Source organism: Ammospiza nelsoni, chromosome 30, assembly GCF_027579445.1.
Source record: "Ammospiza nelsoni isolate bAmmNel1 chromosome 30, bAmmNel1.pri, whole genome shotgun sequence".
In the NCBI taxonomy this organism is placed as follows: domain Eukaryota; kingdom Metazoa; phylum Chordata; class Aves; order Passeriformes; family Passerellidae; genus Ammospiza; species Ammospiza nelsoni.
The window spans coordinates 4,190,388-4,214,135 of NC_080662.1; the positions used below are offsets into that span (position 1 = coordinate 4,190,388).

The window sequence follows — 23,748 nt, forward strand, 5'->3', positions numbered from 1 at the left end:
GTTATATTTTAACCCTGGAGCGGTGCCATGAAGAATCTTCTGCTCCAAAGCTCAGCCTGAGGGGTTCCCCCTGTTCCTGGGGATGGGGTTATCCATGATTTCTGCCAGGGAAACGGGGCAGACAGGTGTGGGAAATACATCTTTAAAGTTTGATAGAAAATTCCTATAAAATTCACAGGTTGTGGCCAGGAAAAGGGGGAAGAGGAGCAGCCTGTGGCTCTGGGATGGATTTCTGCCATCCCTCAGCTTCTCTGGAAAAGCTTCCTGAGGGACCAGGCCTGTGCAAGGATTCCCTGTTCTCCCTTCCTTCCCATTTGCCATGATTTCCTTCTTCCACCACCAAACCACCCCGAGCCAGGTGAATTTGGTGCCTCTCCAGGAGGGGGAAGAGGCAAAGCCTTTGTGGCTCAGGGAGCAGCCCTGACTTTTATTTCATTAATTTGGAATTCAACCCCTGCACCCCACCCTGGAGCCCCAAATTCCATGGGAGCAGGGGAACGGGGAGCGCTCAAAGCACCTTTGGGCTGCAAAGCCTCAGCCTGACAGCGCCCAGGGCCACTCGGGTGGGCTGGGGGTGACCTGGGACAGACAGTGGGACGTGTCCCAGGGGTGGCGCTGCGTGGGAGTTAAGGTCCCTTCCCACCCAAACCATTCCAGGACTTTGTTTCCCCAGCAGGAACAGCCCTGGACACTGGCAATGTGCTGGGCAGGAGAGCCTGAGGGATGGGAGCCGGGGAATGCCAGAGAGCAGAGCTGGGGGGATTTGGGGAAGGAATCCCTGCCTGGCATGGAATTCCCAGAGCAGCTGGGGCTGGCCATGGGTCTCTGGAAGTGCCCAAGGCCAGGGACATCAAATCAGCCCCAAATTGTGCCCAAAAGAGCCCCAAGTTGTGCCCAAAATCAGCCCCAAATTGTGCCCAAAGCCGCCCCAAATTGTGCCCAAAATCAGCCCCAAACTGTCCCCAAACCACCCCCAAATTGTGCCCAAAATCAGCCCCAAATTGTGCCTAAAATCAGCCCCAAATTGTGCCCACAGCAGCCCGTTCCTTGTTCCTTTTCTTTTTCCTTTCCCCTTTCTCTCTTCACCTTTCCTTTCCCCTTTTCTTTTTCCTTTCCTTATTCCATTCACTTTTTTCGCCTTCTCTTTTTCCTTTCCTTATCCATTCCTTTTTTTCCCTCTTCTCTTTTTCCTTTCCCCTTCCCTTTTCCTTTCTTTATTCCTTTCCCCTTTCCCTTCTCTTTTCAACTTTCCTTTCTGCTTTCCTCTTCCTTTTTTCCTTTCCTTATTCCATCCCTTTCTCCTTTTCCCTTCACTTTTTCCTTTCCTATTCCTTCCCTCCTTCCAACCCGAACCATTCCATGAACCCACAACCTCACGATCCACACGCCAGCAAGTCCCAGCAGAGTTCCCAAAAGTTCACCCTCATCCCCGAACAAATCCAGGAATTTTCCAGCCCCAAACCTTCCAGGAACCAGCCACAGCCCTGAGGCTGGAGCAGCAGCTTTGTCCTAGACCCTCATTCCCAAACAAATCCAGGAATTCTCCAGCCCCAAGGATGGGGCAGAGCTCCCTCCTGCACCCTCATTCCCAAATAAACCCAGGAATTTTTCAGCCTCAAGGCTGGGGCAGCAGCTCCTTCCTACACCCTCATTCCCAAATAAATCCAGGAATTATCCAGCCCCAAACCATCCAGGAATCAGCCACAGCCCTGAGGATGGGGCAGCAGCTCCCTCCTGCACCCTCATTCCCAAACAAATCCAGGAATTTTTCAGCCCCAAGGATGGGGCAGCAGCTCCTTCCTACACCCTCATCCCCGAACAAATCCAGGAATTTTCCAGCCCCAGACCTTCCAGGAATCAGCCACAGCCCCGAGGATGGGGCAGCAGCTTTGTCCTAGACCCTCATTCCCAAATAAATCCAGGAATCAGCCACAGCCCTGAGGATGGGGCAGCAGCTCCTTCCTACACCCTCATTCCCAAATAAATCCAGGAATCAGCCACAGCCCCAAGAATGGGGCAGAGCTCCCTCCTGCACCCTCATTCCCAAATAAATCCAGGAATTTTCCAGCCCCAAACCATCCAGGAATCAGCCACAGCCCCAAGGATGGGGCAGCAGCTCCCTCCTACACCCTCATTCCCAAATAAATCCAAGAATTTTCCAGCCCCGAGGATGGGGCAGCAGCCCCTTCCTGCACCCTCATTCCCAAACAAATCCAGGAATTTTCCAGCCCTGAGGATGGGGCAGCTCCCTCCTGGAGCAGCTGTGGGGCAGCAGGAACAGAACCCAGAGCCAGGAACTCCAGGAGAAAGGAGAACCCAAACAGGGGGAAGAAGGCTCAGAGGAAGAACCCAGGCAGGGGGAGGGAGGGAGGTTCTGCAGGGCTGGGCCAGCACCCACAGCCCCTGAGCACCTCCCAGCTGATAAGAAGCACCTGCAGCTCCTTATCTCCGCCCTCCCAGAGGCTGCAGCCAGCTTGATAAGGCAGCAGTGCCCAGCTGCGAGGTGGGCACCCAAACTGGGTTTTATCTGCTGCACCCAGGGGTTTGCATTTACATCTCTGGCACTTTGCAAATCTCCAGCACCTCTAACAGCTGAGCCCCACCTGGCTCGGGGGGTTTATCCTCCCCACCAGCAGCAAATTCAAAGTTGTTTTGTTTTAAAAAAAAATTTTAAAAATTGGTGTTTTCAGCATCAGATATGGGTGGTTTTCTTCCCAGGCATGGAATTCCCGGAGGAGCTGTGGAAGTGTCCAAGGCCAGCCTGGAACATCCTGGGGTAGTGGAACCAACCCAAACCATTCCAGGGTTTTTAATGTGGAAAGGAAAATTCCCTGGTTTGTGGCATTCCATAAAGGTTTTAGAAGAGGGATCACAGCAAATATAAATGGTGGATTTGATTTTAATCTTACTTGCAGCACAGCCAGCTGGAATTTTATGTCCTCACTGCTTTTTTTTTTGGCAAGTTTGGGTGCCAGATCCTCATAGGAAAGACAGACTCCATGCGGGAATAAATTCATTATTCCAGGGACACAGACCAGCCCATTCCAGCACGTCCTTCCTTAAAAACACCCAAAATGCCCCAAAAATACAAATTTAACCCTGAGTCTGCACCTCTTTCCCTGCCCCAAAATTACAAATTTCACCCCAAGTCTGGAGCTCCTTCCCAACCCCAAAATTACAAATTTAACCCCAAGTCTGCACCTCTTTCATAGCTCCAAAATTACAAATTTAACCCCAAGTCTGCACCTCTTTCATAGCTCCAAAATTACAAATTTAACCCCAAGTCTGGAGCTCCTTCCCTGTCCCAAAATACAAATTTAACCCCAAGTCTGGAGCTCTTTCCCTGCCCTAAAATACAAATTTAACCCCAAGTCTGCCCCTCTTTCCCAGCCCCCCCCCCCCCCCCAAAAAAAAAAAATTAATCCTGAATCTTCAGCTCTTTCCCTGCCCTAAAATACAAATTTAACCCCAAGTCTGGAGCTCTGTCCCAGCCCCAAAATACAAATTTACCTCCAAGTCTGGAGCTCCTTCCCTGTCCCAAAATTACAAATTTAACCCCAAATCTGCACCTCTTTCCCAGCCCCAAAATACAAATTTACCTCCAAGTCTGGAGATCTTTCCCAGCCCCAAAATACAAATTTAACCCCAAGTCAGTAACTCCTTCCCTGCCCCAAAATTACAAATTTAACCCTGAGTCTGCACCTCTTTCCCTGCCCCAAAATTACAAATTTAACCCCAATTCTGGAGCTCTTTCTCAGCCCCAAAATACAAATTTACCTCCAAGTCTGGAGCTCCTTCCCAACCCCAAAATTACAAATTTAACCCCAAATCTGGAGCTCTTTCCCAGCCCCAAAAATACAAATTTAACCCCAAGTCTGTAACTCCTTTCCTGCCCCAAAATTACAAATTTCACCCCAAGTCTGGACCTCTTTCCCAGCCCCAAAAATACAAATTTAACCCCAAGTCTGCACCTCTTTCCCAGCCCCAAAATACAAATTTACCTCCAAGTCTGGACCTCTTTCCCAGCCCCAAAATACAAATTTAACCCCAAGTCAGTAACTCCTTCCCTGCCCCAAAATTACAAATTTAACCCCAAGTCTGCACCTCTTTCCCAGCTCCAAAATTACAAATTTAACCCCAAGTCTGGAGCTCCTTCCCTGTCCCAAAATACAAATTTAACCCCAAGTCTGGAGCTCCTTCCCAACCCCAAAATTACAAATTTAACCCCAAGTCTGCACCTCTTTCCCAGCCCCAAAATACAAATTTATCTCCAAGTCTGCACCTCTTTCCCAGCCCCAAAATACAAATTTAACCCCAAGTCAGTAACTCCTTCCCTGCCCCAAAATTACAAATTTAACCCTGAGTCTGCCCCTCTTTCCCTGCCCCAAAAATACAAATTTCACCCCAAGTCTGGAGCTCTGCCCCAGCCCCATCCTGAGCTCCATCCCTGGAAATGGATCCAGCCTGGATTTTCCCTGGAATGGAGATCCAGGGAGATTCATCTGCTTGGAAACCTGACGTGTCCCAGTTATTTTTCTTTTTATCTTTACATTTGCAAACTCCAGGAATAAAAACAAACAATTCTGTTTTGTCTTCGGGGTGGCCTGACCCACTTTGGGAGCAGCAGCTCCTGCTCTGAAGCCTCAGTGAGGAGCTGCTGTTGGGATTGGTGCTGGAAAATCCCAAAAACCAGAAATTCCTGCTCTGGGTAGGGATTAATGCACATTTTAGCCCCCTAAAAAGTGGTGGAGCCCATCAGAATGAAACAATTTGATGTTTGGAATGTAGGCAGAGCAGGATCGCTCCCAGCTTTAACCATTCCCTGAACTTTCCCTAACATTCCCAGAATTCCAGCCCCTCTGACTTTGTGCAGCTTTGAGGGAAAGGTGGAATCCAGGAATGGTGTTGGAATGGGATTGGGGCTGGGAAATCATGGAAAACTGGAATTCCTGCTGTGCAACAAGCTCAGGACAGGGAATAATGCTGGCGTTGGGATTAGGGCTGGAAAATCACAGAAAACAGAAATTCCTGTTCTGCTACAAGCTCGGGGCAGGGAATAATGGTGGTGTTGGGATCAGTGCTGGAAAATCACAGAAAACAGAAATTCCTGCTCTGCTACAAGCTCAGGATAAGGATTAATGCACTTGGGGTGCTGCTGTTGGGATTGGTGCTGGAAAATCATGGAAAACAGGAATTCCTGCTCTGCTATAAACTCAGGGTAGGGATTAATGTATTTGAGGTGCTGCTGTTGGGATTGGTGCTGGAAAATCCCAAAAACCAGAAATTCCTGCTCTGGGTAGGGATTAATGCACATTTTAGCCCCCTAAAAAGTGGTGGAGCCCATCAGAATGAAACAATTTGATGTTTGGAATGTAGGGATCGCTCCCAGCTTTAACCATTCCCTGAACTTTCCCTAACATTCCCAGAATTCCAGCCCCTCTGACTTTGTGCAGCTTTGAGGGAAAGGTGGAATCCAGGAATGGTGTTGGAATGGGATTGGGGCTGGAAAATCATGGAAAACTGGAATTCCTGCTGTGCAACAAGCTCAGGGTTAGGGATTAATGAGCTTGAGGTGCTGCTGTTGGGATTAGGGCTGGAAAGTCATGGAAAAACAGGAATTCCTGCTCTGCTACAAGCTCAGGATAAGGATTAATGAACTTTTTAGCCCCCTAAAAAAGTGGTGGAGCCCATCAGAATGAAACAATTTGATGTTTGGAATGTAGGCAGAGCGGGATCGCTCCCAGCTTTAACCATTCCCTGAACTTTCTCAGCACCCATGAGGTGATGCCCAGCAATGAAAATTGCAGCGAATTGAGCCCTGATGTTCTCCAGGGGTTTTTCCAGCCCCAAACCATCCCAAAATGGGAAGGGGCAGCGCTGGAGCTCCAGCAGATCCAGGCAGGGAGCTCCAATCCCTCTGACTTTGTGCAGCTTGGAGGGAAAGGTGTGGAATCCAGGAATGGTGTTGGAATGGGATTGGGGCTGGAAAATCATGGAAAACAGAAATTCCTGCTCTGACACAAGCTCAGGACAGGGAATAATGCTGGTGTTGGGATCAGTGGTGGGAAATCACAGGAAACTGGAATTCCTGCTCTGCTACAAGCTCAGAGTTGGGGATTAATGCATTTGAGGCGCTGGTGCTGGGATTGGTGCTGTAAAATCACGGAAAACAGGAATTCCTGCTCTGCCACAAGCTCAGGGCAGGGATTCCCGGGGTTCTTTGCCCCCAGAAGTGCTGGAGCCCATCCGAACGAAACAATTGGGGCGTGTAGGCAGAGCAGGATCGTTCCCAGCTTTACCCACATTCCTGAACTTTCTCCTTCGTGCCTGAGTCACCCAGGGATCGCTTTCACCGCCGGGATTTTGTGCAGCGTCACCACAGCGTCACCAGCAAAGAAAGAAACGGCAAAGAACCGAGCCCTGATGTTCTCCAGGGGGTTTTCCAGCCCCAGACCATCCCAGGATGGGAAAAGGCAGCGCTGGAGCTCAGCCCCACCGAGTTCAAGGTGCGACTGCCGGAATTTCCGAATTTCCCTTCAGCGCTCACATAACCTGACCTCATTCCCCTCCCCGAGCAGGGCACAGGGAGAGGCAGAGCCGCCGTGTGTAATTAAAGCTGCTTTGGGATTATTTCCTGCACCTACATTGTTTTGGTTTGGTTTGGTTTTATTTTCCCAACTCGTCTTTCTGGTTTGGAGCCCTGGGGGAACAATGGGAGGCGCAGCTGGAGGTGATTTTGGGAGGGGTTGGTGGCACCGGGCAGAGGTGGAGCTCCTGGGCTTGTCCTGGGTTTGTCCTGGGTTTATATCCAGAAATCAGCACAATTAGAGGCAGAAAGGAGGGGAAAAACCTGGTTTGGGATGAAGGGAAGGGAAGGGAAGGGAAGGGAAGGGAAGGGAAGGGAAGGGAAGGGAAGGGAAGGGAAGGGAAGGGAAGGGAAGGGAAGGGAAGGGAAGGGAAGGGAAGGGAAGGGAAGGGAAGGGAAGGAAAGGAAAGGAAAGGAAAGGAAAGGAAAGGAAAGGAAAGGAAAGGAAAGGAAAGGAAAGGAAAGGAAAGGAAAGGAAAGGAAAGGAAAGGAAAGGAAAGGAAAGGAAAGGAAAGGGGAAAGGAAAAGGTCTGGGGAGATTTCAGAGCAGTTCCCCGGAGCCTAAAAGGGGTTCCCGGAGAGCTGGACAGGGACTTGGGACAAAGGATGGAGGGATGGCACACATTCCAGGATACGAGAATATAAACATCAGAAGGCTTAGAAAATCTCAAAAAATCAGGGCGACAGTCTATCAAGTATTTTACAGCAGTTTCTGACCTGTTTGTAACAGGGAACCCTTCCAGCCCGCTCCCCTGCTCCCGCACACCCCGGCTGCTCCCATGGGATCCCCGGATCCCCGCAGGGAGCAGCGGCCCCGGCAGGGACAGGGAGCCCGTGAGGGCTCGGCAGTGGCCTGGCCGCGTCCCGGTAGCCCGTGAGGGCTCGGCAGTGGCCTGGCCGTGTCCCGGTAGCCCGTGAGGGCACAGCAGTGGCCTGGCCGTGTCCCGGTAGCCCGTGAGGGCACAGCCATGGCCTGGCCGTGTCCCGGGAGCCCGTGAGGGCTCAGCAGTGGCCTGGCCGCGTCCCGGGAGCCCGTGAGGGCTCAGCAGTGGCCTGGCCGTGTCCTGGGGAGCCCGTGAGGGCTCAGCAGTGGCCTGGCCGTGTCCCGAGGAGCCCGTGAGGGCTCGGCAGTGGCCTGGCCGTGTCCCAGGGGTGATTCCCCCTTGCAGAAGCCCCAAACGCTGCTCCCGCACCCCGCTGTGCCCAGCCCGGATCGGCCCGGGCTGTCCCGCATTGCCCCAGCGGGGTTGGGCAAACTCCTCCTGCCACAGCTGGGCAGCGCCACTGGGGACTGAGAGACCTTGGCCTTGATCGGTTCCACTCCTTCCCTTTTCCCGTCCTTCCCCTTCCCTCATTCCTTCTCCTCTCCTTATTCCTTTCCCCTTCCCCTTTATTTTCCTTATTCCTTTCCCCTTTCCCTTCTCTTTTCGACTTTCCTTTCTCCTTTCCTTATTCCTTTCCTATTCCTTTTCCCTTTCCTTATTCCTTTTCCCTTTCCTTTCCTTATTCCGTTCCCCTTTTCCCCCTAATCTTTTTCCTTTCCCCTTCCCTTTTCTTTTTCCTTATTCCTTTCCCTTCTCTTTTCAACTTTCATTTCTCCTTTCCTTATTCCTTTCCCCTTCATTTTTTCCTTTCCTTATTCCATTCCTTTTTCTTTTCCCCTTCACTTTTTCCTTTCCTATCTTTTCCTTATTCCTTTCCCCTTTCCTTATTCCTTTTATTTTTCCTTTTCCTTATTCCTTTCCTTTTTCCTTTCCTTATTCCATTCCCCTTTTTTGTCTTCTTGTTTTCCTTTCCTCTTCCCTTTTCCTTATTCCATTCCCCTTTCCTTTCTCTTTTCAACTTTCCTTGCTCCTTTCCTTATTCCTTCCCTTTCCTTTTCCTTATTCCTTCCCTTTTTCCTTTCCCCTTCCCTTTTATTTTCCTTATTCCTTTCCCCTTTCCCTTCTCTTTTCAACTTTCCTTTCTCCTTTCCTTTTCCTTATTCTTTCCCTTATTCCATTCCCCATTCCTTTATCTTTTAAACTTTCCCCTTTCCTTATTCCTTCAATTTTTCCTTTCCCTTATTCCTTTTTCTTTCCCTTATTCCCTCATTCCCTCCCCTCCCGGGATAATTTCCCACCCCAAATTCCTCTCCTGCCCCTCCTGGGATGGATCCCACCCCCAGCCCCGCTTTCCCTGCAAATCCCCGATTTTATTCCCATTTTTTCCACCTCATCCTGCCCAGGAGAAGCTTTTCCATTTCTGCGGAGGATCCCGGAGCGGGCACAGGCGGTGCTGCCGCTCAGTGGCAAAATGCAGAATTCCCCTTTTCCCCATGGAATTTCTTCCCTTTCCTAATTGTTGTTTTTTTTGTTGTTTTTTTTTTTTTTTAATAAAATTAATGTATTTATTAGTTAGATCCTAAATATCGAGATATTTATTACAGCTGCTACAACCATTGGATATATGTAACAATATAATTCAAAATATTTGCATAGTGATAGATATAAATTGAATTTACTCCAAAATATTGACACACGAATAAGTTTATTTCAAAACATTGACACTTTGATCGCTATAAATTTAAAATATTTCAAAATATTGGCACATTTATAGCTATAAATTTTATTGACACATTTACAAGTATAAATTTTATATAATTCAAAATATTGATACATTTATGAGTACAAATGGAATATATTTCAAAATATTGACACATTTACAGCTATAAACTTTATATATTTCAAAATATTGACACGTTTATAAGTATAAATTTTATATATTTCAAAATATTGGCACGTTTATAAATATAAATTTTATATATTTCAAAATATTGACACAGTTGTAGCTATGAATTTTATAAATTTCAAAATCTTGACACATTTATAAGTATAAACTTTATATATTTCAAAATAGTAACACATATCTATAAATTTTATATATTTCAAAATATTGGCACCGTTATAGCTATGAACTTTATATATTTCAAAATATTGACACATTTTTAGCTATAAATTTAATATATTTCAAAATATTGACACATTTTGGCTATAAATTTTACATATTTCAAAATATTGACACATTTTTAGCTATGAACTTTATATATTTCAAAATATTAACACAGTTATAGCTAGGAATTTTATATATATTTCTCAATTTTGGCATATTTTTACCCACAGATTCCTATTTGTGCCGTTGTTTTTATAGCGATTTCTGCCCGGTTTTACCGACAGGGCACCCAGCTCCTCCTGGCCACGCCCCCTTAGCCGTGACCACGCCCCCAAAGCCACGCCCCCGGGGAATCCCCTCTCGGCCCTACCGTGACGTCAGCGCGCTCTGCGTCACGTCCGGCGGCGCACCCGGAAGTGGCGTGGGGCCGGTTGCCATGGGGCGGCCCGGGAGGTGAAGTTGGGGGAGAGAGAGAAGGGGGGGGGAACACCGGGAATGGGGACGGGAACGGGAACGGGAATGGGAACGGGAACGGGAACGGGGATGGGGATGGGGATGGGGATGGGAATGGGGATGGGAATGGGGATGGGAATGGGAATGGGGATGGGAACGGGAACGGGAACGGGAATGGGAATGGGGATGGGGATGGGGATGGGGACGGGAACGGGAATGGGGATGGGAATGGGGATGGGAATGGGGATGGGGATGGGAACGGGAACGGGAATGGGAATGGGGATGGGGATGGGGACGGGAACGGGAATGGGGATGGGGATGGGGATGGGAACGGGAACGGGGACGGGAATGGGGATGGGAATGGGAATGGGAACGGGAATGGGAATGGGGACGGGAACGGGAGTGGGGATGGGGATGGGAACGGCAATGGGAACGGGAATGGGGATGGGAATGGGGTCGGGAATGGGAATGGGGACGGGGATGGGAACGGGAATGGGAATGGGGATGGGAACGGGAATGGGGATGGGAATGGGAATGGGGTCAGGAATGGGAACGGGAACGGGAATGGGAATGGGGTCGGGAATGGGCACGGGAATGGAGATAGGGATGGGGATGGGGACGGGAGCGGGAATGGGATCGGGAATGGGATCGGGAACGGCAACGGGATGGGACTGGGATCAGGAGTGGCACAGGGATCAGGAATGGGAATGGGAATGGGACTGGGAATGAAAATGGGATCGATAATGGGATCGGGAATGGGAATGGCATCGGGACCAGGATCGCCGCGGGGTTCGGGGGGAGCCGAGCCGGGCCCTGTGGGATGGTGGCGGCCGTGGGGAGCTGCACCAGCTCGTTCCGCTCCGCGTCCCTTCCCCGTCCTTGCCTCCATCCCATTCTCTCATCCCTTTCCCTCACCCTGTTCTCTCCATCCCGATCCCCCCATCCCATTCCCTGATCCCATTCTCTCATCCTGCTTCCCTCATCCCATTCCCCCATCCCGTTATTCCCTCACCCCGTTGTTTCCTCACCCCTGTTGTTCCCCATGCCGGTGTTCCCCATCCCGTTGTTTCCTCCATCCCATTCTCTCATCCCGTCCCCCCATCCATTTCCCTCATCCCGCTGTTCCCTCATCCCGTTCCCCTATGCCGTTGTTCCCCCATCCCTTTCCCTCTCCCCATTGTTCCCCATCCCGGTGTTCTCTGTCCCCCCGGCTCCGCTCCCTGGCTCGGGATCTCCCCTCGGGCGGGGAAGGAGGGACAGCCCCGGCTGCCTCCCCGGGCTGAATTCCCTCATTCCCTTGGCTCCTTTGGAGTTCTGCTGGTGCTTGGGGTCCCGGAATCCCGGGATGCTTTGGGTGGGAAGGACCTGAAACAGGACCTGAAACAGGACCTGAAACAGGACCTGAAACAGAACCTGAAACAGGACCTGAAACAGAACCTGAAACAGGACCTGAAACAGGACCTGAAACAGGACCTGAAACAGAACCTGAAACAGAACCTGAAACAGGACCTGAAACAGAACCTGAAACAGGACCTGAAACAGAACCTGAAACAGAACCTGAAACAGGACCTGAAACAGAACCTGAAACAGGACCTGAAACAGGACCTGAAACAGGACCTGAAATCCCATCGAGCCCCAAGCCCGGCACCTCCCAGGATCCAGGGGCAGCCCCGGCTCCTCTGGGAATCCCAGCCCAGCCCGAGGGCATTCAGTGCTTCCATCCCCTCTGGATCCCTGTTTTCCTTTGGATTCCTGAATTCCTTACCCGGGAAAGGGAAGGGAAGGGAAGGGATGTCCCAGGGAATCAGCTGCCTTGCTTTTCCCTCAGGAGCAGAGCAGGGATGGCCCAGGGGAGCTCGGCTGTTCCTGGTCCCTCCGAGGTCACCGGCTGAGGCTCCACAGCTCCTGCTGCTGCCCCATCCCAAAATGGGCAGGTAAGGATCCCAGAGGAACCGTGGGAAGGACAGGGAACCTAATCAGGAATTCCAGCATGGGAATGGTGTCCTGAGTGCTCTCAATCCACAGCAAAATCCTGGAGTGGGTTGGGTTGGAGGGGGCCATAAGGATCATCCCACCCCTGCCATGGCAGGGACAGCTCCCACTGCCCCAGATTGCTCCAGCCTGGCCTTGGGCACTGCCAGGGATGCAGGGGCAGCCCCAGCTCCCTGGGAATTCCATCCCAGCCCCTCCTCACCCTCACAGCCAGGAATTCCTCCCCAGTATCCCATCCATTCCTGCCCTGTGGCACTGGGAGCCATTCCCAGTGTCCCATCCCTCCATCCTTTGTCCCAGGTCCCTCTCCAGCTCTCCTGAAGCCCCATTCAGGCCCTGGGGAACTGCCCTGAAGTTCTCCCAGATTTCTCCAGGATCATTCCCAGATTTCCATTCCCTGAATCCCAAGCCAGGCTTTTCCCTCTTTTCTGCCCATAATTTTCCTGAGACTTCGAAAGAAAGCCAGGAGATAAAAAGGAGCTGCAGCTCCGAAGCCAGCAAATCCCAGGGGATCCTCCTCAACCCCAAACCCAGCAAATCCCAGGGGATCCTCCTCAACCCCAAACCCAGCAAATCCCAGGGGATCCTTCCATCCTCCTCAGCCCCAAACCCAGCAAATCCCAGGGGATCCTTCCATCCTCCTCAACCCCAAACCCAGCAAATCCCATGGGATCCTCCTCAGCCCCAAACCCAGCAAATCCCAGGGGATCCTCCTCAACCCCAAACCCAGCAAATCCCAGGGATCCTTCCATCCTCCTCAGCCCCAAACCCAGCAAATCCCAGGGGATCCTCCTCAGCCCCAAACCCAGCAAATCCCAGGGGATCCTTCCATCCTCCTCAGCCCCAAACCCAGCAAATCCCATGGGATCCTCCTCAGCCCCAAACCCAGCAAATCCCAGGGGATCCTCCTCAGCCCCAAACCCAGCAAATCCCAGGGGATCCTCCTCAGCCCCAAACCCAGCAAATCCCATGGGATCCTCCTCAGCCCCAAACCCAGCAAATCCCAGGGGATCCTTCCATCCTCCTCAGCCCCAAACCCAGCAAATCCCAGGGGATCCTTCCATCCTCCTCAGCCCCAAACCCAGGCACTCCCACACTTCAGAATCCCATCCCAGCCCCTCCCCACCCTCCAGGCAGGAATTTTCCCCGCTTTTAGCACCAAATCCATCCCTCAATCCGCTCGTTTCTCCCTTGGCGTCCCAGGATCAGCATCTCGTGCCTGCTCCCGGCCTCGTGGCACTTCAGCCTCTCTCCCGTGGGCTGTCCCCGCATCCTGAACGCGTCCCTGCGGCAGCTGCTGCTCCTGGGGGCGGCCGCGGCCGCGGCGGCGCTGCTGCTCTGCTCCCTGCTGGTGGTGCGGGGCAAGCACCGGGACGGGAAATTCCACAGGTGAGGAGAGGGAATTCCATGGGAATGGGGAAATGCTGCTCTGCTCCCTGCTGGTGGTGCGGGGCAAGCACCGGGACGGGAAATTCCACAGGTGAGAGAGGTGGGAATTCCATGGAAAATAGGGAATAGGGAGTGGGGAAATGCTGCTCTGCTCCCTGCTGGTGATCAAGGACAGGAAATTCCACAGGTGAGAGGGAGAGAATTCCATGGAAATGGAGGGAGTCCTTGGGAATGGGGAAATGCTGCTCTGCTCCCTGCTGGTGATCCAGGGCAGGCACCGTGACAGGAAATTCCAGAGGTGAGAGAGCAGGGAATCCTTGGGAATGGAGGGAATGGGGAAATGCTGCTCTGCTCCCTGCTGGTGCTGCGGGGCAAGCGCCGGGACGGGAAATTCCACAGGTGAGGAGAGGGAATTCCATGGGAATGGGGAAATGGAACCTGGGGGAATGGGGAATTGCTGCTCTGCTCCCTGCTGCTCATCGAGGACAGGAAATTCCACAGGTGAGAGGGAGAGAATTCCATGGAAATGGAGGGAATCCTTGGGAATGGGGAAATGCTGCTCTGCTCCCTGCTGGTGATCTGGGGCAGGCACCGGGACAGCGGGAGATTCCACAGGTGAGAGGGCACGGAATCCTTGGGAAACAGGGAATGGGGAAATGCTGCTCTGCTCCCTGCTGGTGATCCAGGATGGGAAATTCCACAGGTGAGAGGGCAGGGAATCCTTAGGAATGGAGGGAATGGAGTCCGGGGGAATGGGGAAATGCTGCTCTGCTCCCTGCTGGTGATCCAGGGCAGGCACTGCGACAGGAAATTCCAGAGGTGAGAGAGCAGGGAATCCTTGGGAATGGGGAAATGCTGCTCTGCTCCCTGCTGGTGGTGCGGGGCAGGAACCGGGATGGGAGATTCCAGAGGTGAGAGAGCAGAGAATGCATGGGAATGGGGAAATGGAGCCTGGGGGAATGGGGAAATGCTGCTCTGCTCCCTGCTGGTGCAGGGGAAGCACCGGGATAGCGGGAGATTCCGGAGGTGAGAGAGCAGGGAATCCATGGAAGACAGGGAATGGGAATGGGGGAATGCTGCTCTGCTCCCTGCTGATGATCTGGGTCAGGCACCGGGATGGGAAATTCCACAGGAGAGAGAGAGAGAGAGAGCAGGGAATCCTTGGGAATAGGGAAACGCTGCTCTGCTCCCTGCTGGTGGTGCAGGGCAGGCACCGGGACATTGGGAGATTCCAGAGGTGAGAGGGCAGGGAATCCATGGAAAACAGAGAAGCGGAGTCAGGGGGAAAGGAGAAATGCTGCTCTGCTGCTGGTCCTCGGCAAGCACCGCGCCTGGGATGGGAAATTCCACAGGTGAGAGGGAGAGAATTCCATGTAAAACAGGGAATGGAGCTCTGGGGGAAAGGGTAAATGCTGCTCTGCTCCCTGCTGGTGATCCAGGATGGGAAATTCCACAGGTGAGAGGGCAGGGAATCCTTAGGAATGGAGGGAATGGAGTCCGGGGGAATGGGGAAATGCTGCTCTGCTCCCTGCTGGTGATCCAGGGCAGGAACCGGGATGGGAGATTCCAGAGGTGAGAAGAGGGAATCCATGGAAAACTGGGAATGGAGCTCTGGGGGAATGGGGAAATGCTGCTCTGCTCCCTGCTCCTGATCTGTGGCTGGGAAGGAAAATTCCACACGTGAGAGGGCACAGAATTCCATGGGAAACAAGGAATGGGGAAAGGCTGCTCTGCTCCTGATCCGCGGCAAGCACCGTACCCCGGAAGGGAAATTCCACAGGTGAGAGGGGAGGGAATTCCATGGGAAACAGGGAATGAAGCCTGGAGGAAAAGGGAAGCACTTACAGGTCTCTCTGCTCCTGATCCGCTGGAATACTGAGCCTGGAATGGGAGATTCCAGAGGTGAGAGGGGAGGGAATCTGTGAAAATGGAAAGGGGAAAGGCTGCTCTGCTCCTGATCCACTGGAAGTACAGGAGATTCCACAGGTAAGAGGGGAGGGAATTCCATGGGAGTCAGGGAATGGAGCCTGGGGGAGAGGGGAAATGCTGCTCTGCTCCTGATCTGTGGGAATTACTGAGCCTGGAGTGGGAGATTCCACAGGTGAGGGGGCACAGAATTCCATGGGAATCAGGGAATGGAGCTCTGGGGAAAAGGGAAATTCTGCTCTGCTCCCTGCTCCTGATTCCAGCAAGTACAGCTGAGTGTGGAATGGGAGATTCCAGAGGTGAGGGAAGGGAATTCCATAGGAAAAGAGGGAAAGAATTCCGGGAAAAGAGGGAAAGATTTCAATGGCAAACAGGAAGTGGAGCCTGGGGGAATGGAGGAAAGAATTCCGTGGGAAGCAGGGAGTGGAAGCTGGAGGAAAGGAGGAACAGTCACAGGTGTCCTGGCTCCTGATCTGCAGCAAGTATGGCCAAGCCCGGCATGGGAGATCCCACAGGTGAGGGGAGGGAATTCCATGGGAAAAGAGGAAGAGAAATACCTGGAAAAAAGGGAAAGAATTTCATAGAAAAGAATGAAATGGAGCTTTTGAGGAAAGGGGAAACGCTGCTCTGCTCCTGATCCACAGCAAGTCCAGCTCCTGGGACCGGAGCTTCCACAGGAGCTTGGCTCTGCTTCTCAAGGTTGTTTATTTTCTCTTCTCTGTTCCATTCTGTCTCTGACCTGCTGAGATCTGTCCAGCAGGTCGGGTTGTGGCACAGCCCCTGCCCTTGGGGTGCTGTTGGCTTTTTATACTGAGAACTACCTGTGCTTTATTTACAATAATCTTCCAATACCTATCCCCTGTGTTAGACAGTCTGTCTCTACTCTAAACCAATCCAGAAGTGTCACCATCACAGCAGAGGATGGAGGACGAGAAGAAGAAAAAGGAGAAAGGCTGGACATGCCCAGATTCCTCCATCTTGGCTCTTGAACCCCCATTCTAAAAACCCCAAAATTCTACATTTTCGCCCTGTGACAAATTCACTGTCATTCTACTCAAACTCTTGTGGCTTGTAACACCTCACCCAAAGTTGGGAATTGTTTCCATGGGCTGAAATCAAAGGCTCAGGTGTTTGTGACTCCGTGCCAAGGTCTCTGAGCCCCCTGCCAGGGTCTGGAATCACCCAGGGCAGCCAGAGGAATTTCCTGGGTTCTGACATATAGGGAGCCAAATTCCCTGCAGCAATTCCCATTTTGCCCAGGTACCTGGCCAGGGTGAGGGACACGGAGGCCACGGACACCGGGAACCCCAACCTGAGCTACGGCATCGTGGTGGATTGCGGCAGCAGCGGCTCCAGGGTGTTCGTGTACTGCTGGCCCCGGCACAACGGCAACCCCAAGGACCTGCTGGACATCCAGCAGATGAGGGACAGCTCCAGGAAACCCGTGGTGATGAAAATCAAACCAGGTATGGGCACAAATGTGGAATTTCTCTCTGTTTTTTTCTCCTAAATTTGATTCCCACACTGCAAAGTGGCTGGATAAAGGATATTTCCATGTTGTGAGGGTGGAAGAGTTCAAGGTGTCTTTGGGATTGGTTTGTAGGGATATTTGTAGAGCTCAAATCTGAAATGGGGCAGTAGGGAGAGGTTTGTCCATGGGACAGGAACAGGAAAAGGTGCTATTGATTTATAGTATGAATAGTATACTATATATATATATATATATATATATATATATATATATATATATATATATAAAATATATATAATATATATAACATATATAATAGTATGCTATATATATAGTATAGTGTAAATATATACTGTATACTATAGTATATATATAAGAGTATAATATATATATATTTGATACTATAGTATATATCTAATATATAATAGTATACTATATACTGTTTTTACTATATATAATATAATAGATGAATAGTATACTATTCTTTAGTATAATTTAGTGTAGCATTCTATAATATAACATAACATAACAGTTTTTATTATTATCTTTTTAACATTCTGTAAGTATCCTTTCTGTAGATAGTGTATAGTATGAATAGTATGCTATATATATATTATATACATAATATATTCTATAATAGTATGCTATATATACTATATATATCATATAATATATGAATATTATTAGTAGTATGCTATATATACTATATATATCATATAATATATGAATATACTGTTCTTTAGTATAATTTAGTACAGCATAATATGATATGATATACAGTATGTTATTATATGATATAATATGATATTATATATAATGTGATATATAACATGATATAATATTGGGTAGTATAATGCAATGTAATGTAATGTAATGTAATGTAATGTAATGTAATGTAATAATATAATATAATATAATATAATATAATATAATATAATATAATGTAATGTAATGTAATATAATGTAATATAATATAATATAATATATAATGTAATGTAATATAATGTAATGTAATGTAATGTAATATAATATAATGTAATATAATATAATATAATATAATATAATATAATATAATATAATATAATATAATATAATATAATGTAATGTAATATAATATAATGTAATATAATATAATATAATATAATGTAATATAGTGCAATATAATGTAATATAATATATCAATCATATTGTGTCATCTGATATAATGTCATATGATATGATACAATATAAATATAATATAATATAAAGTAATATAGTGTAATATAACAATGAATCAGCCTTCTGAGCATGGCTCAGATTCGTCATTCCTGCCTTCATTGGGGCACCCCACAAACTCACCACCTCTGCTCAGCGTTTCGCAGGCAATGCTGCAGCTGCAGCTGTTCCTCTCCCACCTCTGTGTTTTGCAGGAATTTCGGAGTTTGCCAGCTCTCCCGACAAGGTCAGCGATTACATCTCACCCCTGCTGAGCTTCGCTGCCGAGCACGTGCCCCGCTCCAAGCACAAGGAGACTCCTCTGTACATCCTGTGCACTGCAGGCATGAGGATCCTGCCCGAGAGGTGAGAGATTCCCTGCTTTGCTTTTTGGGAATTCCAGCTGGATCCCAGCTCTGCTTCCTGCACTCCAGAGTGGCTGGATAAAGGATATTTCCCTGTTGTGAGGGTGGAAGAACTTTGGGGTTGGTTTGCAGGAGTTTGAGTCACAAATGGGGCAGGAGGGAGAGGATTTTCCATGGGACAGCAACAGGAAACTCATTGTGGTGAAAATCAAGCCAGGTGCTGGGAGAAACATGGAATTTCTCCATGCTTTCTCCTAACTCTGCTTCTTGCACTGAAACATGGCTGGATAAAGGATACTTCCCTGTTGTGAGGGTGGAAGAACTCCAGGGATTTTTGGGGTTGGTTTGCAGGAGTTTGAGTCACAAATGGGGCAGGAGGGAGAGGATTTTCCATGGGACAGCAACAGGAAAATCATTGTGATGAAAATCCAGCCAGGTGCTGGGAGAAACATGGAATTTCTCCATGATTTCCTCTCCTAACTCTGCTTCCTGCACTCCAAAGGGTGTGAATAAAGGACGTTTCCACATTGTGAGTGTGGAAGAACTTCACTTTTCTTTGGGATTGGTTTGTAGGGATTTTTGTAGAGCTCACATCTGAAATGGGGCAGGAGAGAGAGGTTTGTCCATGGGACAGGAACAGGAAAAGGTGGTGATGAAAATCCAGCCAGCTGCTGGGAGAAACATGGAATTTCTCCATGATCTCCTCTCCTGACTCTGCTTCCTTCACTCCAAAGTGGCTGGATAGGGGATATTTCCCTGTTGTGAGGGTGGAAGAACTCCAGGGTTTTTTGGGGTTGGTTTGCAGGAGTTCAAGTCTGGAATGGGGCAGGAGGGAGAGGATTTTCCATGGGACAGCAGCAGGAAAAGGTGGTGATGAAAATCAAGCCAGGTACTGGCACAAACATGGAATTTCTCCATGATTTCCTCTCCTGACTCTGCTTCCTGCTCTCCAGAGGGTCTGGATAAAGGATATTTCCAGCAGGGAACAGCTCCAGGCTTTTTGGGATTGCTTTAGTCCAGTTTTTTGTGGAATTTTGCAGCCAGCAGAAAGCCATCCTGGAGGATCTGCTCACAGACATCCCCGTGCACTTTGATTTCCTCTTCTCTGACTCCCACGCTGAGGTGATTTCTGGCAAGCAGGAAGGTAGGTGAGCCTTGGGAGAGTGACTGGGAAATATTTGGGATTTCCAAGGGATGATTTGGGGTATTTTTATTGGTTTTTCAAATCCTGCTTTTCTTGAGAGCCTTTATTCCTCAGGAGAGGAATATTCCTTGTTCCTTCCTCTGGAATATTCCTTTGTTCCTCTGGCCTCATGATGGGCCAAATCTTTGCTGATTATCCCTGAAAATTTACTGGAATTCAATCTGGAAAATATTTAGGATTTTCAAGGGATGATTTGGGGTATTTTTATTGGTTATTCAAATCCTGCTTTTCTTGAGAGCCTTTGTTCCTCAGGAGAGGAATATTCCTTTGTTCCTCTGGAATATTCCTTTGTTCCTCTGGAGCTCCTCATGGGTCAGAAATTTGCTGATTTTCCCTGAAAATTTACTGGAATTCAATCTGGAGAATATTTAGGATTTCCAAGGGATGATTTGGGGTATTTTTATTGGTTTTTCAAATCCTGCTTTTCTTGAGAGCCTTTGTTCCTCAGCAGCTCTGGAGTTCCTGAGTGGCCAAATCTTTGCTGATTATCCCTGAAAATTTACAATTTACTGGAATTCAATGTGGAAAATATTTAGGATTTCCTCTAATGGAATTGAATCTGGGAAATATTTGGGATTTCCAAGGGATGATTTAGGGAATTTTGGTTGCTTTTTCAAATCCTGCTTTGCTTGAGAGCCTTTATTCCTCAGGAGATCTGGAGTGTGAGATCTGGAGCTCCTGATGGGCCAAATATTTTCTGATTATCCCTGAAAATTTAATGGAATTGAATCTGGAAAATATTTAGGATTTCCAAGGGATTATTTGGAGTATTTTTAAATTGTTTTTTCAAACGCTGCTTTGCTTGAGAGCCTTTATTCCTCAGGAAAGGAATATTCCTTTGTTCCTTCCTCTGGAATATTCCTCTGCTCCTCTGAAGCTCTTGATGGGCCAAATCTTTGCTGATTATCCCTGAAAATTTACTGAAATTCAATCTGGGAAATATTTGGGATTTGCTCTAATGGAACTGAATCTGTAAAATATTTAGGAATTTCAAGGGAAGATTTGGGGTGTTTTTGTTGCTTTTTCAAATCCTGATTGGCCAAATCTTTGCTGATTCTCCCTGAAAATCTACTGGACTTCAATCTGGAAAATATTTAGGATTTCCTCTAATGGAATTGAATCTGGAAAATATTGGGGATTTCCAAGAGATTATTTAGGGAATTTTGGTTGCTTTTTCAAATCCTGCTGTGCTTGAGAGCCTTCATTCCTCAGGAAAAGAATATTTCTTTGTTCTTCTGGAATATTCCTTTGTTCCTCTGGCCTCATGATGGGCCAGATATTTCCTGATTATCCCTGAAAATTTACTGGAATTCAATCTGTGAAATGTTTAGGATTTCTTCCAATGGAACTGAATCTGGAGAATATTTGGGGTTTCCAAGGGAAGATTTGGGGTGTTTTTGTTGCTTCTTCAAATCCTGATTGGCCAAATCTTTGCTGATTCTCCCTGAAAATTTACTGGACTTCAATGTGGAAAATATTTAGGATTTCTTCTAATGGAATTGAATCTGGAAAATATTTGGGATTTCCAAGCGATGATTTGGAGAATTTGGTTGCTTTTTCAAATCCTGCTGTGCTTGAGAACCTTCATTCCTCAGGAAAAGAATATTTCTTTGTTCTTCTGGAATATTCCTTTGTTCCTCTGGCCTCATGATGGGCCAGATATTTGCTGAAAATTACTGGAATTCAATCTGGGAAATATTTAGGATTTCCTTTAATGGAACTGAATCTGGAGAATATTTGGGGTTTCCAAGGGAATACTTGGGGTGTTTTTGTTGCTTTTTCAAATCCTGATTGGCCAAATGTTTGCTGATTATCCCTGAAAAATTACTGGAATTGAATCTGGAAAATATTTAGGATTTCTTCTAATGGAATTGAATCTAGAAAATATTGGGGATTTCCAAGAGATTATTTAGGGAATTTTGGTTGCTTTTTCAAATCCTGCTGTGCTTGAGAACCTCCATTCCTCAGAAAAAGAATATTTCTTTGTTCCTCTGGCCTCATGATGGGCCAGATATTTCCTGATTATCCCTGAAAATTTACTGAAATTCAATCTGGGAAATGTTGAGGATTTCTTCCAATGGAACTGAATCTGGAGAATATTTGGGATTTCCAAGGGAATACTTGGGGTGTTTTTGTTGCTTTTTCAAATCCTGATTGGCCAAATGTTTGCTGAGTATCCCTGAAAAATTACTGGAATTGAATCTGGAAAATATTTAGGCTTTCAAAGGGATGCTTTGGGATATTTTTATTACTGGAAAATATTTAGGAATTTCAAGGGAAGGTTTGGGGTGGTTTTGTTGCATTTTCAAATCCTGATTGGCCAAATCTTTGCTGATTCTCCCTGAACATGGAATGGCACTGAATCCATTTCCTCTAGAGGGAGGGAAGGATAAATCCCAACATTCCTGATGGAAGGAACTTTGCAGGATGAGAAGATTTAAAAGCAGAGATATTTTGGTTTGATCACCAGAACCTTCAAATCCCTTTCAGATTTCATTCCCTTCAATTCTTTCCTGGATTTCACGCATCAAAGTGTGTTTAATTCCTTCAGCCAGGAATTTTGTCATGGCATTGACCTGGGAGAGGGGAAAATCATCAGGAATCCCTGATGGAATTGATGATTTCCCAGGAAGGATTCTCAGCAATTAAGGATTTCCCAGGAATGTTTAACTTGTATGATTTTCTAAAATAAAAATCAGCAACAAATGAAATGTTTCAATCTGCTTTTAAATTCACCATCCAGCGGTTCCTGGAGTTCCAGATGTGTTTCATTTCCTCCTGCAGGAGTCTATGCATGGATTGGGATCAACTTTGTCCTCGGGAGATTCGAGCACACGGACGATGGTGAGGATCCGAGGGGGGCTGGGGGCTCCAGGGGCGGCAATTCCAGATGTTGGGATGCAGTTCCGCCCATGGGAATTGAATTTCCAGATGTTGGGATGCAGTTCCAGCCATGGCAGTTGCACTTCCAGATGTTGGGAAGCAGTTCCAGCCATGGGAATTGAATTTCCAGATGTTGGGATGCAATTCCAGCCATGGGAATTGCATTGCCAGATGTTGGGATCCAATTCCAGCCATGGCAGTTGCACTTCCAGATGTTGAAGTGCAGTTCCACCCATGGGAATTGTATTTCCAGATGTTGTAATGTAATTCCAGCCATGGGAGTTCCACTTCCAGATGTTGGGAAGCAGTTCCAGCAATGGGAGTTGCAATTCCAGATGTTGGGAAGCAGTTCCAGCCATGGGAATTGCATTGCCAGATGTTGGGGTGCAATTCCAGCCAGATGTTGGGAAGCAGTTCCAGCCATGGGAATTGCACTTCCAGATGTTGGGAAGCAATTCCAGCCATAGGAGTTGCACTTCCAGATGTTGGGATGCAATTCCAGCCAGATGTTGGGAAGCAATTCCGCCCATAGGAATTGAATTTCCAGATGTTGAGATGCAATTCCAGCCATGGCAGTTGCGTTTCCAGATGTTGGGAAGCAGTTCCAGCAATGGGAGTTGCAATTCCAGATGTTGGGAAGCAATTCCGCCCATGGGAATTGAATTTCCAGATGTTGGGATGCAGTTCCAGCCATAGGAGTTGCACTTCCAGATGTTGGGATGCAATTCCAGCCAGATGTTGGGATGCAATTCCAGCCATGGGAATTGAATTTCCAGATGTTGAGATGCAATTCCAGCCATGGGAGTTGCGTTTCCAGATGTTGGGATGCAATTTCAGCCAGATGTTGGGAAGCAGTTCCAGCCATGGGAATTGCATTGCCAGATGTTGGGATGCAATTCCAGCCAGATGTTGGGATGCAATTCCAGCCAGATGTTGGGATCCAATTCCAGCCATGGCAGTTGCACTTCCAGATGTTGAAGTGCAGTTCCACCCATGGGAATTGTATTTCCAGATGTTGTAATGTAATTCCAGCCATGGGAGTTCCACTTCCAGATGTTGGGATGCAGTTCCAGCCAGATGTTGGGAAGCAGTTCCAGCAATGGGAGTTGCAATTCCAGATGTTGGGAAGCAGTTCCAGCCATGGGAATTGCATTGCCAGATGTTGGGAAGCAATTCCGCCCATGGGAATTGAATTTCCAGATGTTGGGATGCAGTTCCAGCCATAGGAGTTGCAGTTCCAGCCATGGGACTTCCATTTCCAGATGTTGGGAAGCAGTTCCAGCCAGATGTTGGCAGCTGCTGCAGGGTTGGGCTGGCTCCACTCCCACCTGGAGCTGTGACAGCCACACGCAGC

The 23,748-nt window shown here is 48.3% G+C and overlaps 1 protein-coding gene across 1 annotated transcript in view; it reads left to right on the forward strand.

Moving 5' to 3' along the window:
* Window positions 1–6,459: 6,459 nt before the first annotated feature.
* The window catches only part of ENTPD4 (ectonucleoside triphosphate diphosphohydrolase 4), a 40,361-nt gene continuing 23,072 nt past the window's right edge, over window positions 6,460–23,748 (forward strand). The window contains exons 1-8 of the mRNA XM_059490931.1: window positions 6,460–6,506; window positions 9,776–9,970; window positions 11,799–11,904; window positions 13,166–13,351; window positions 16,538–16,743; window positions 18,158–18,308; window positions 19,348–19,451; window positions 22,296–22,355. Coding sequence (XP_059346914.1) covers window positions 11,897–11,904; window positions 13,166–13,351; window positions 16,538–16,743; window positions 18,158–18,308; window positions 19,348–19,451; window positions 22,296–22,355 — 715 coding nt within the window. The 5' untranslated portion in view covers window positions 6,460–6,506; window positions 9,776–9,970; window positions 11,799–11,896. The remainder of the gene's footprint in view (window positions 6,507–9,775; window positions 9,971–11,798; window positions 11,905–13,165; window positions 13,352–16,537; window positions 16,744–18,157; window positions 18,309–19,347; window positions 19,452–22,295; window positions 22,356–23,748) is intronic.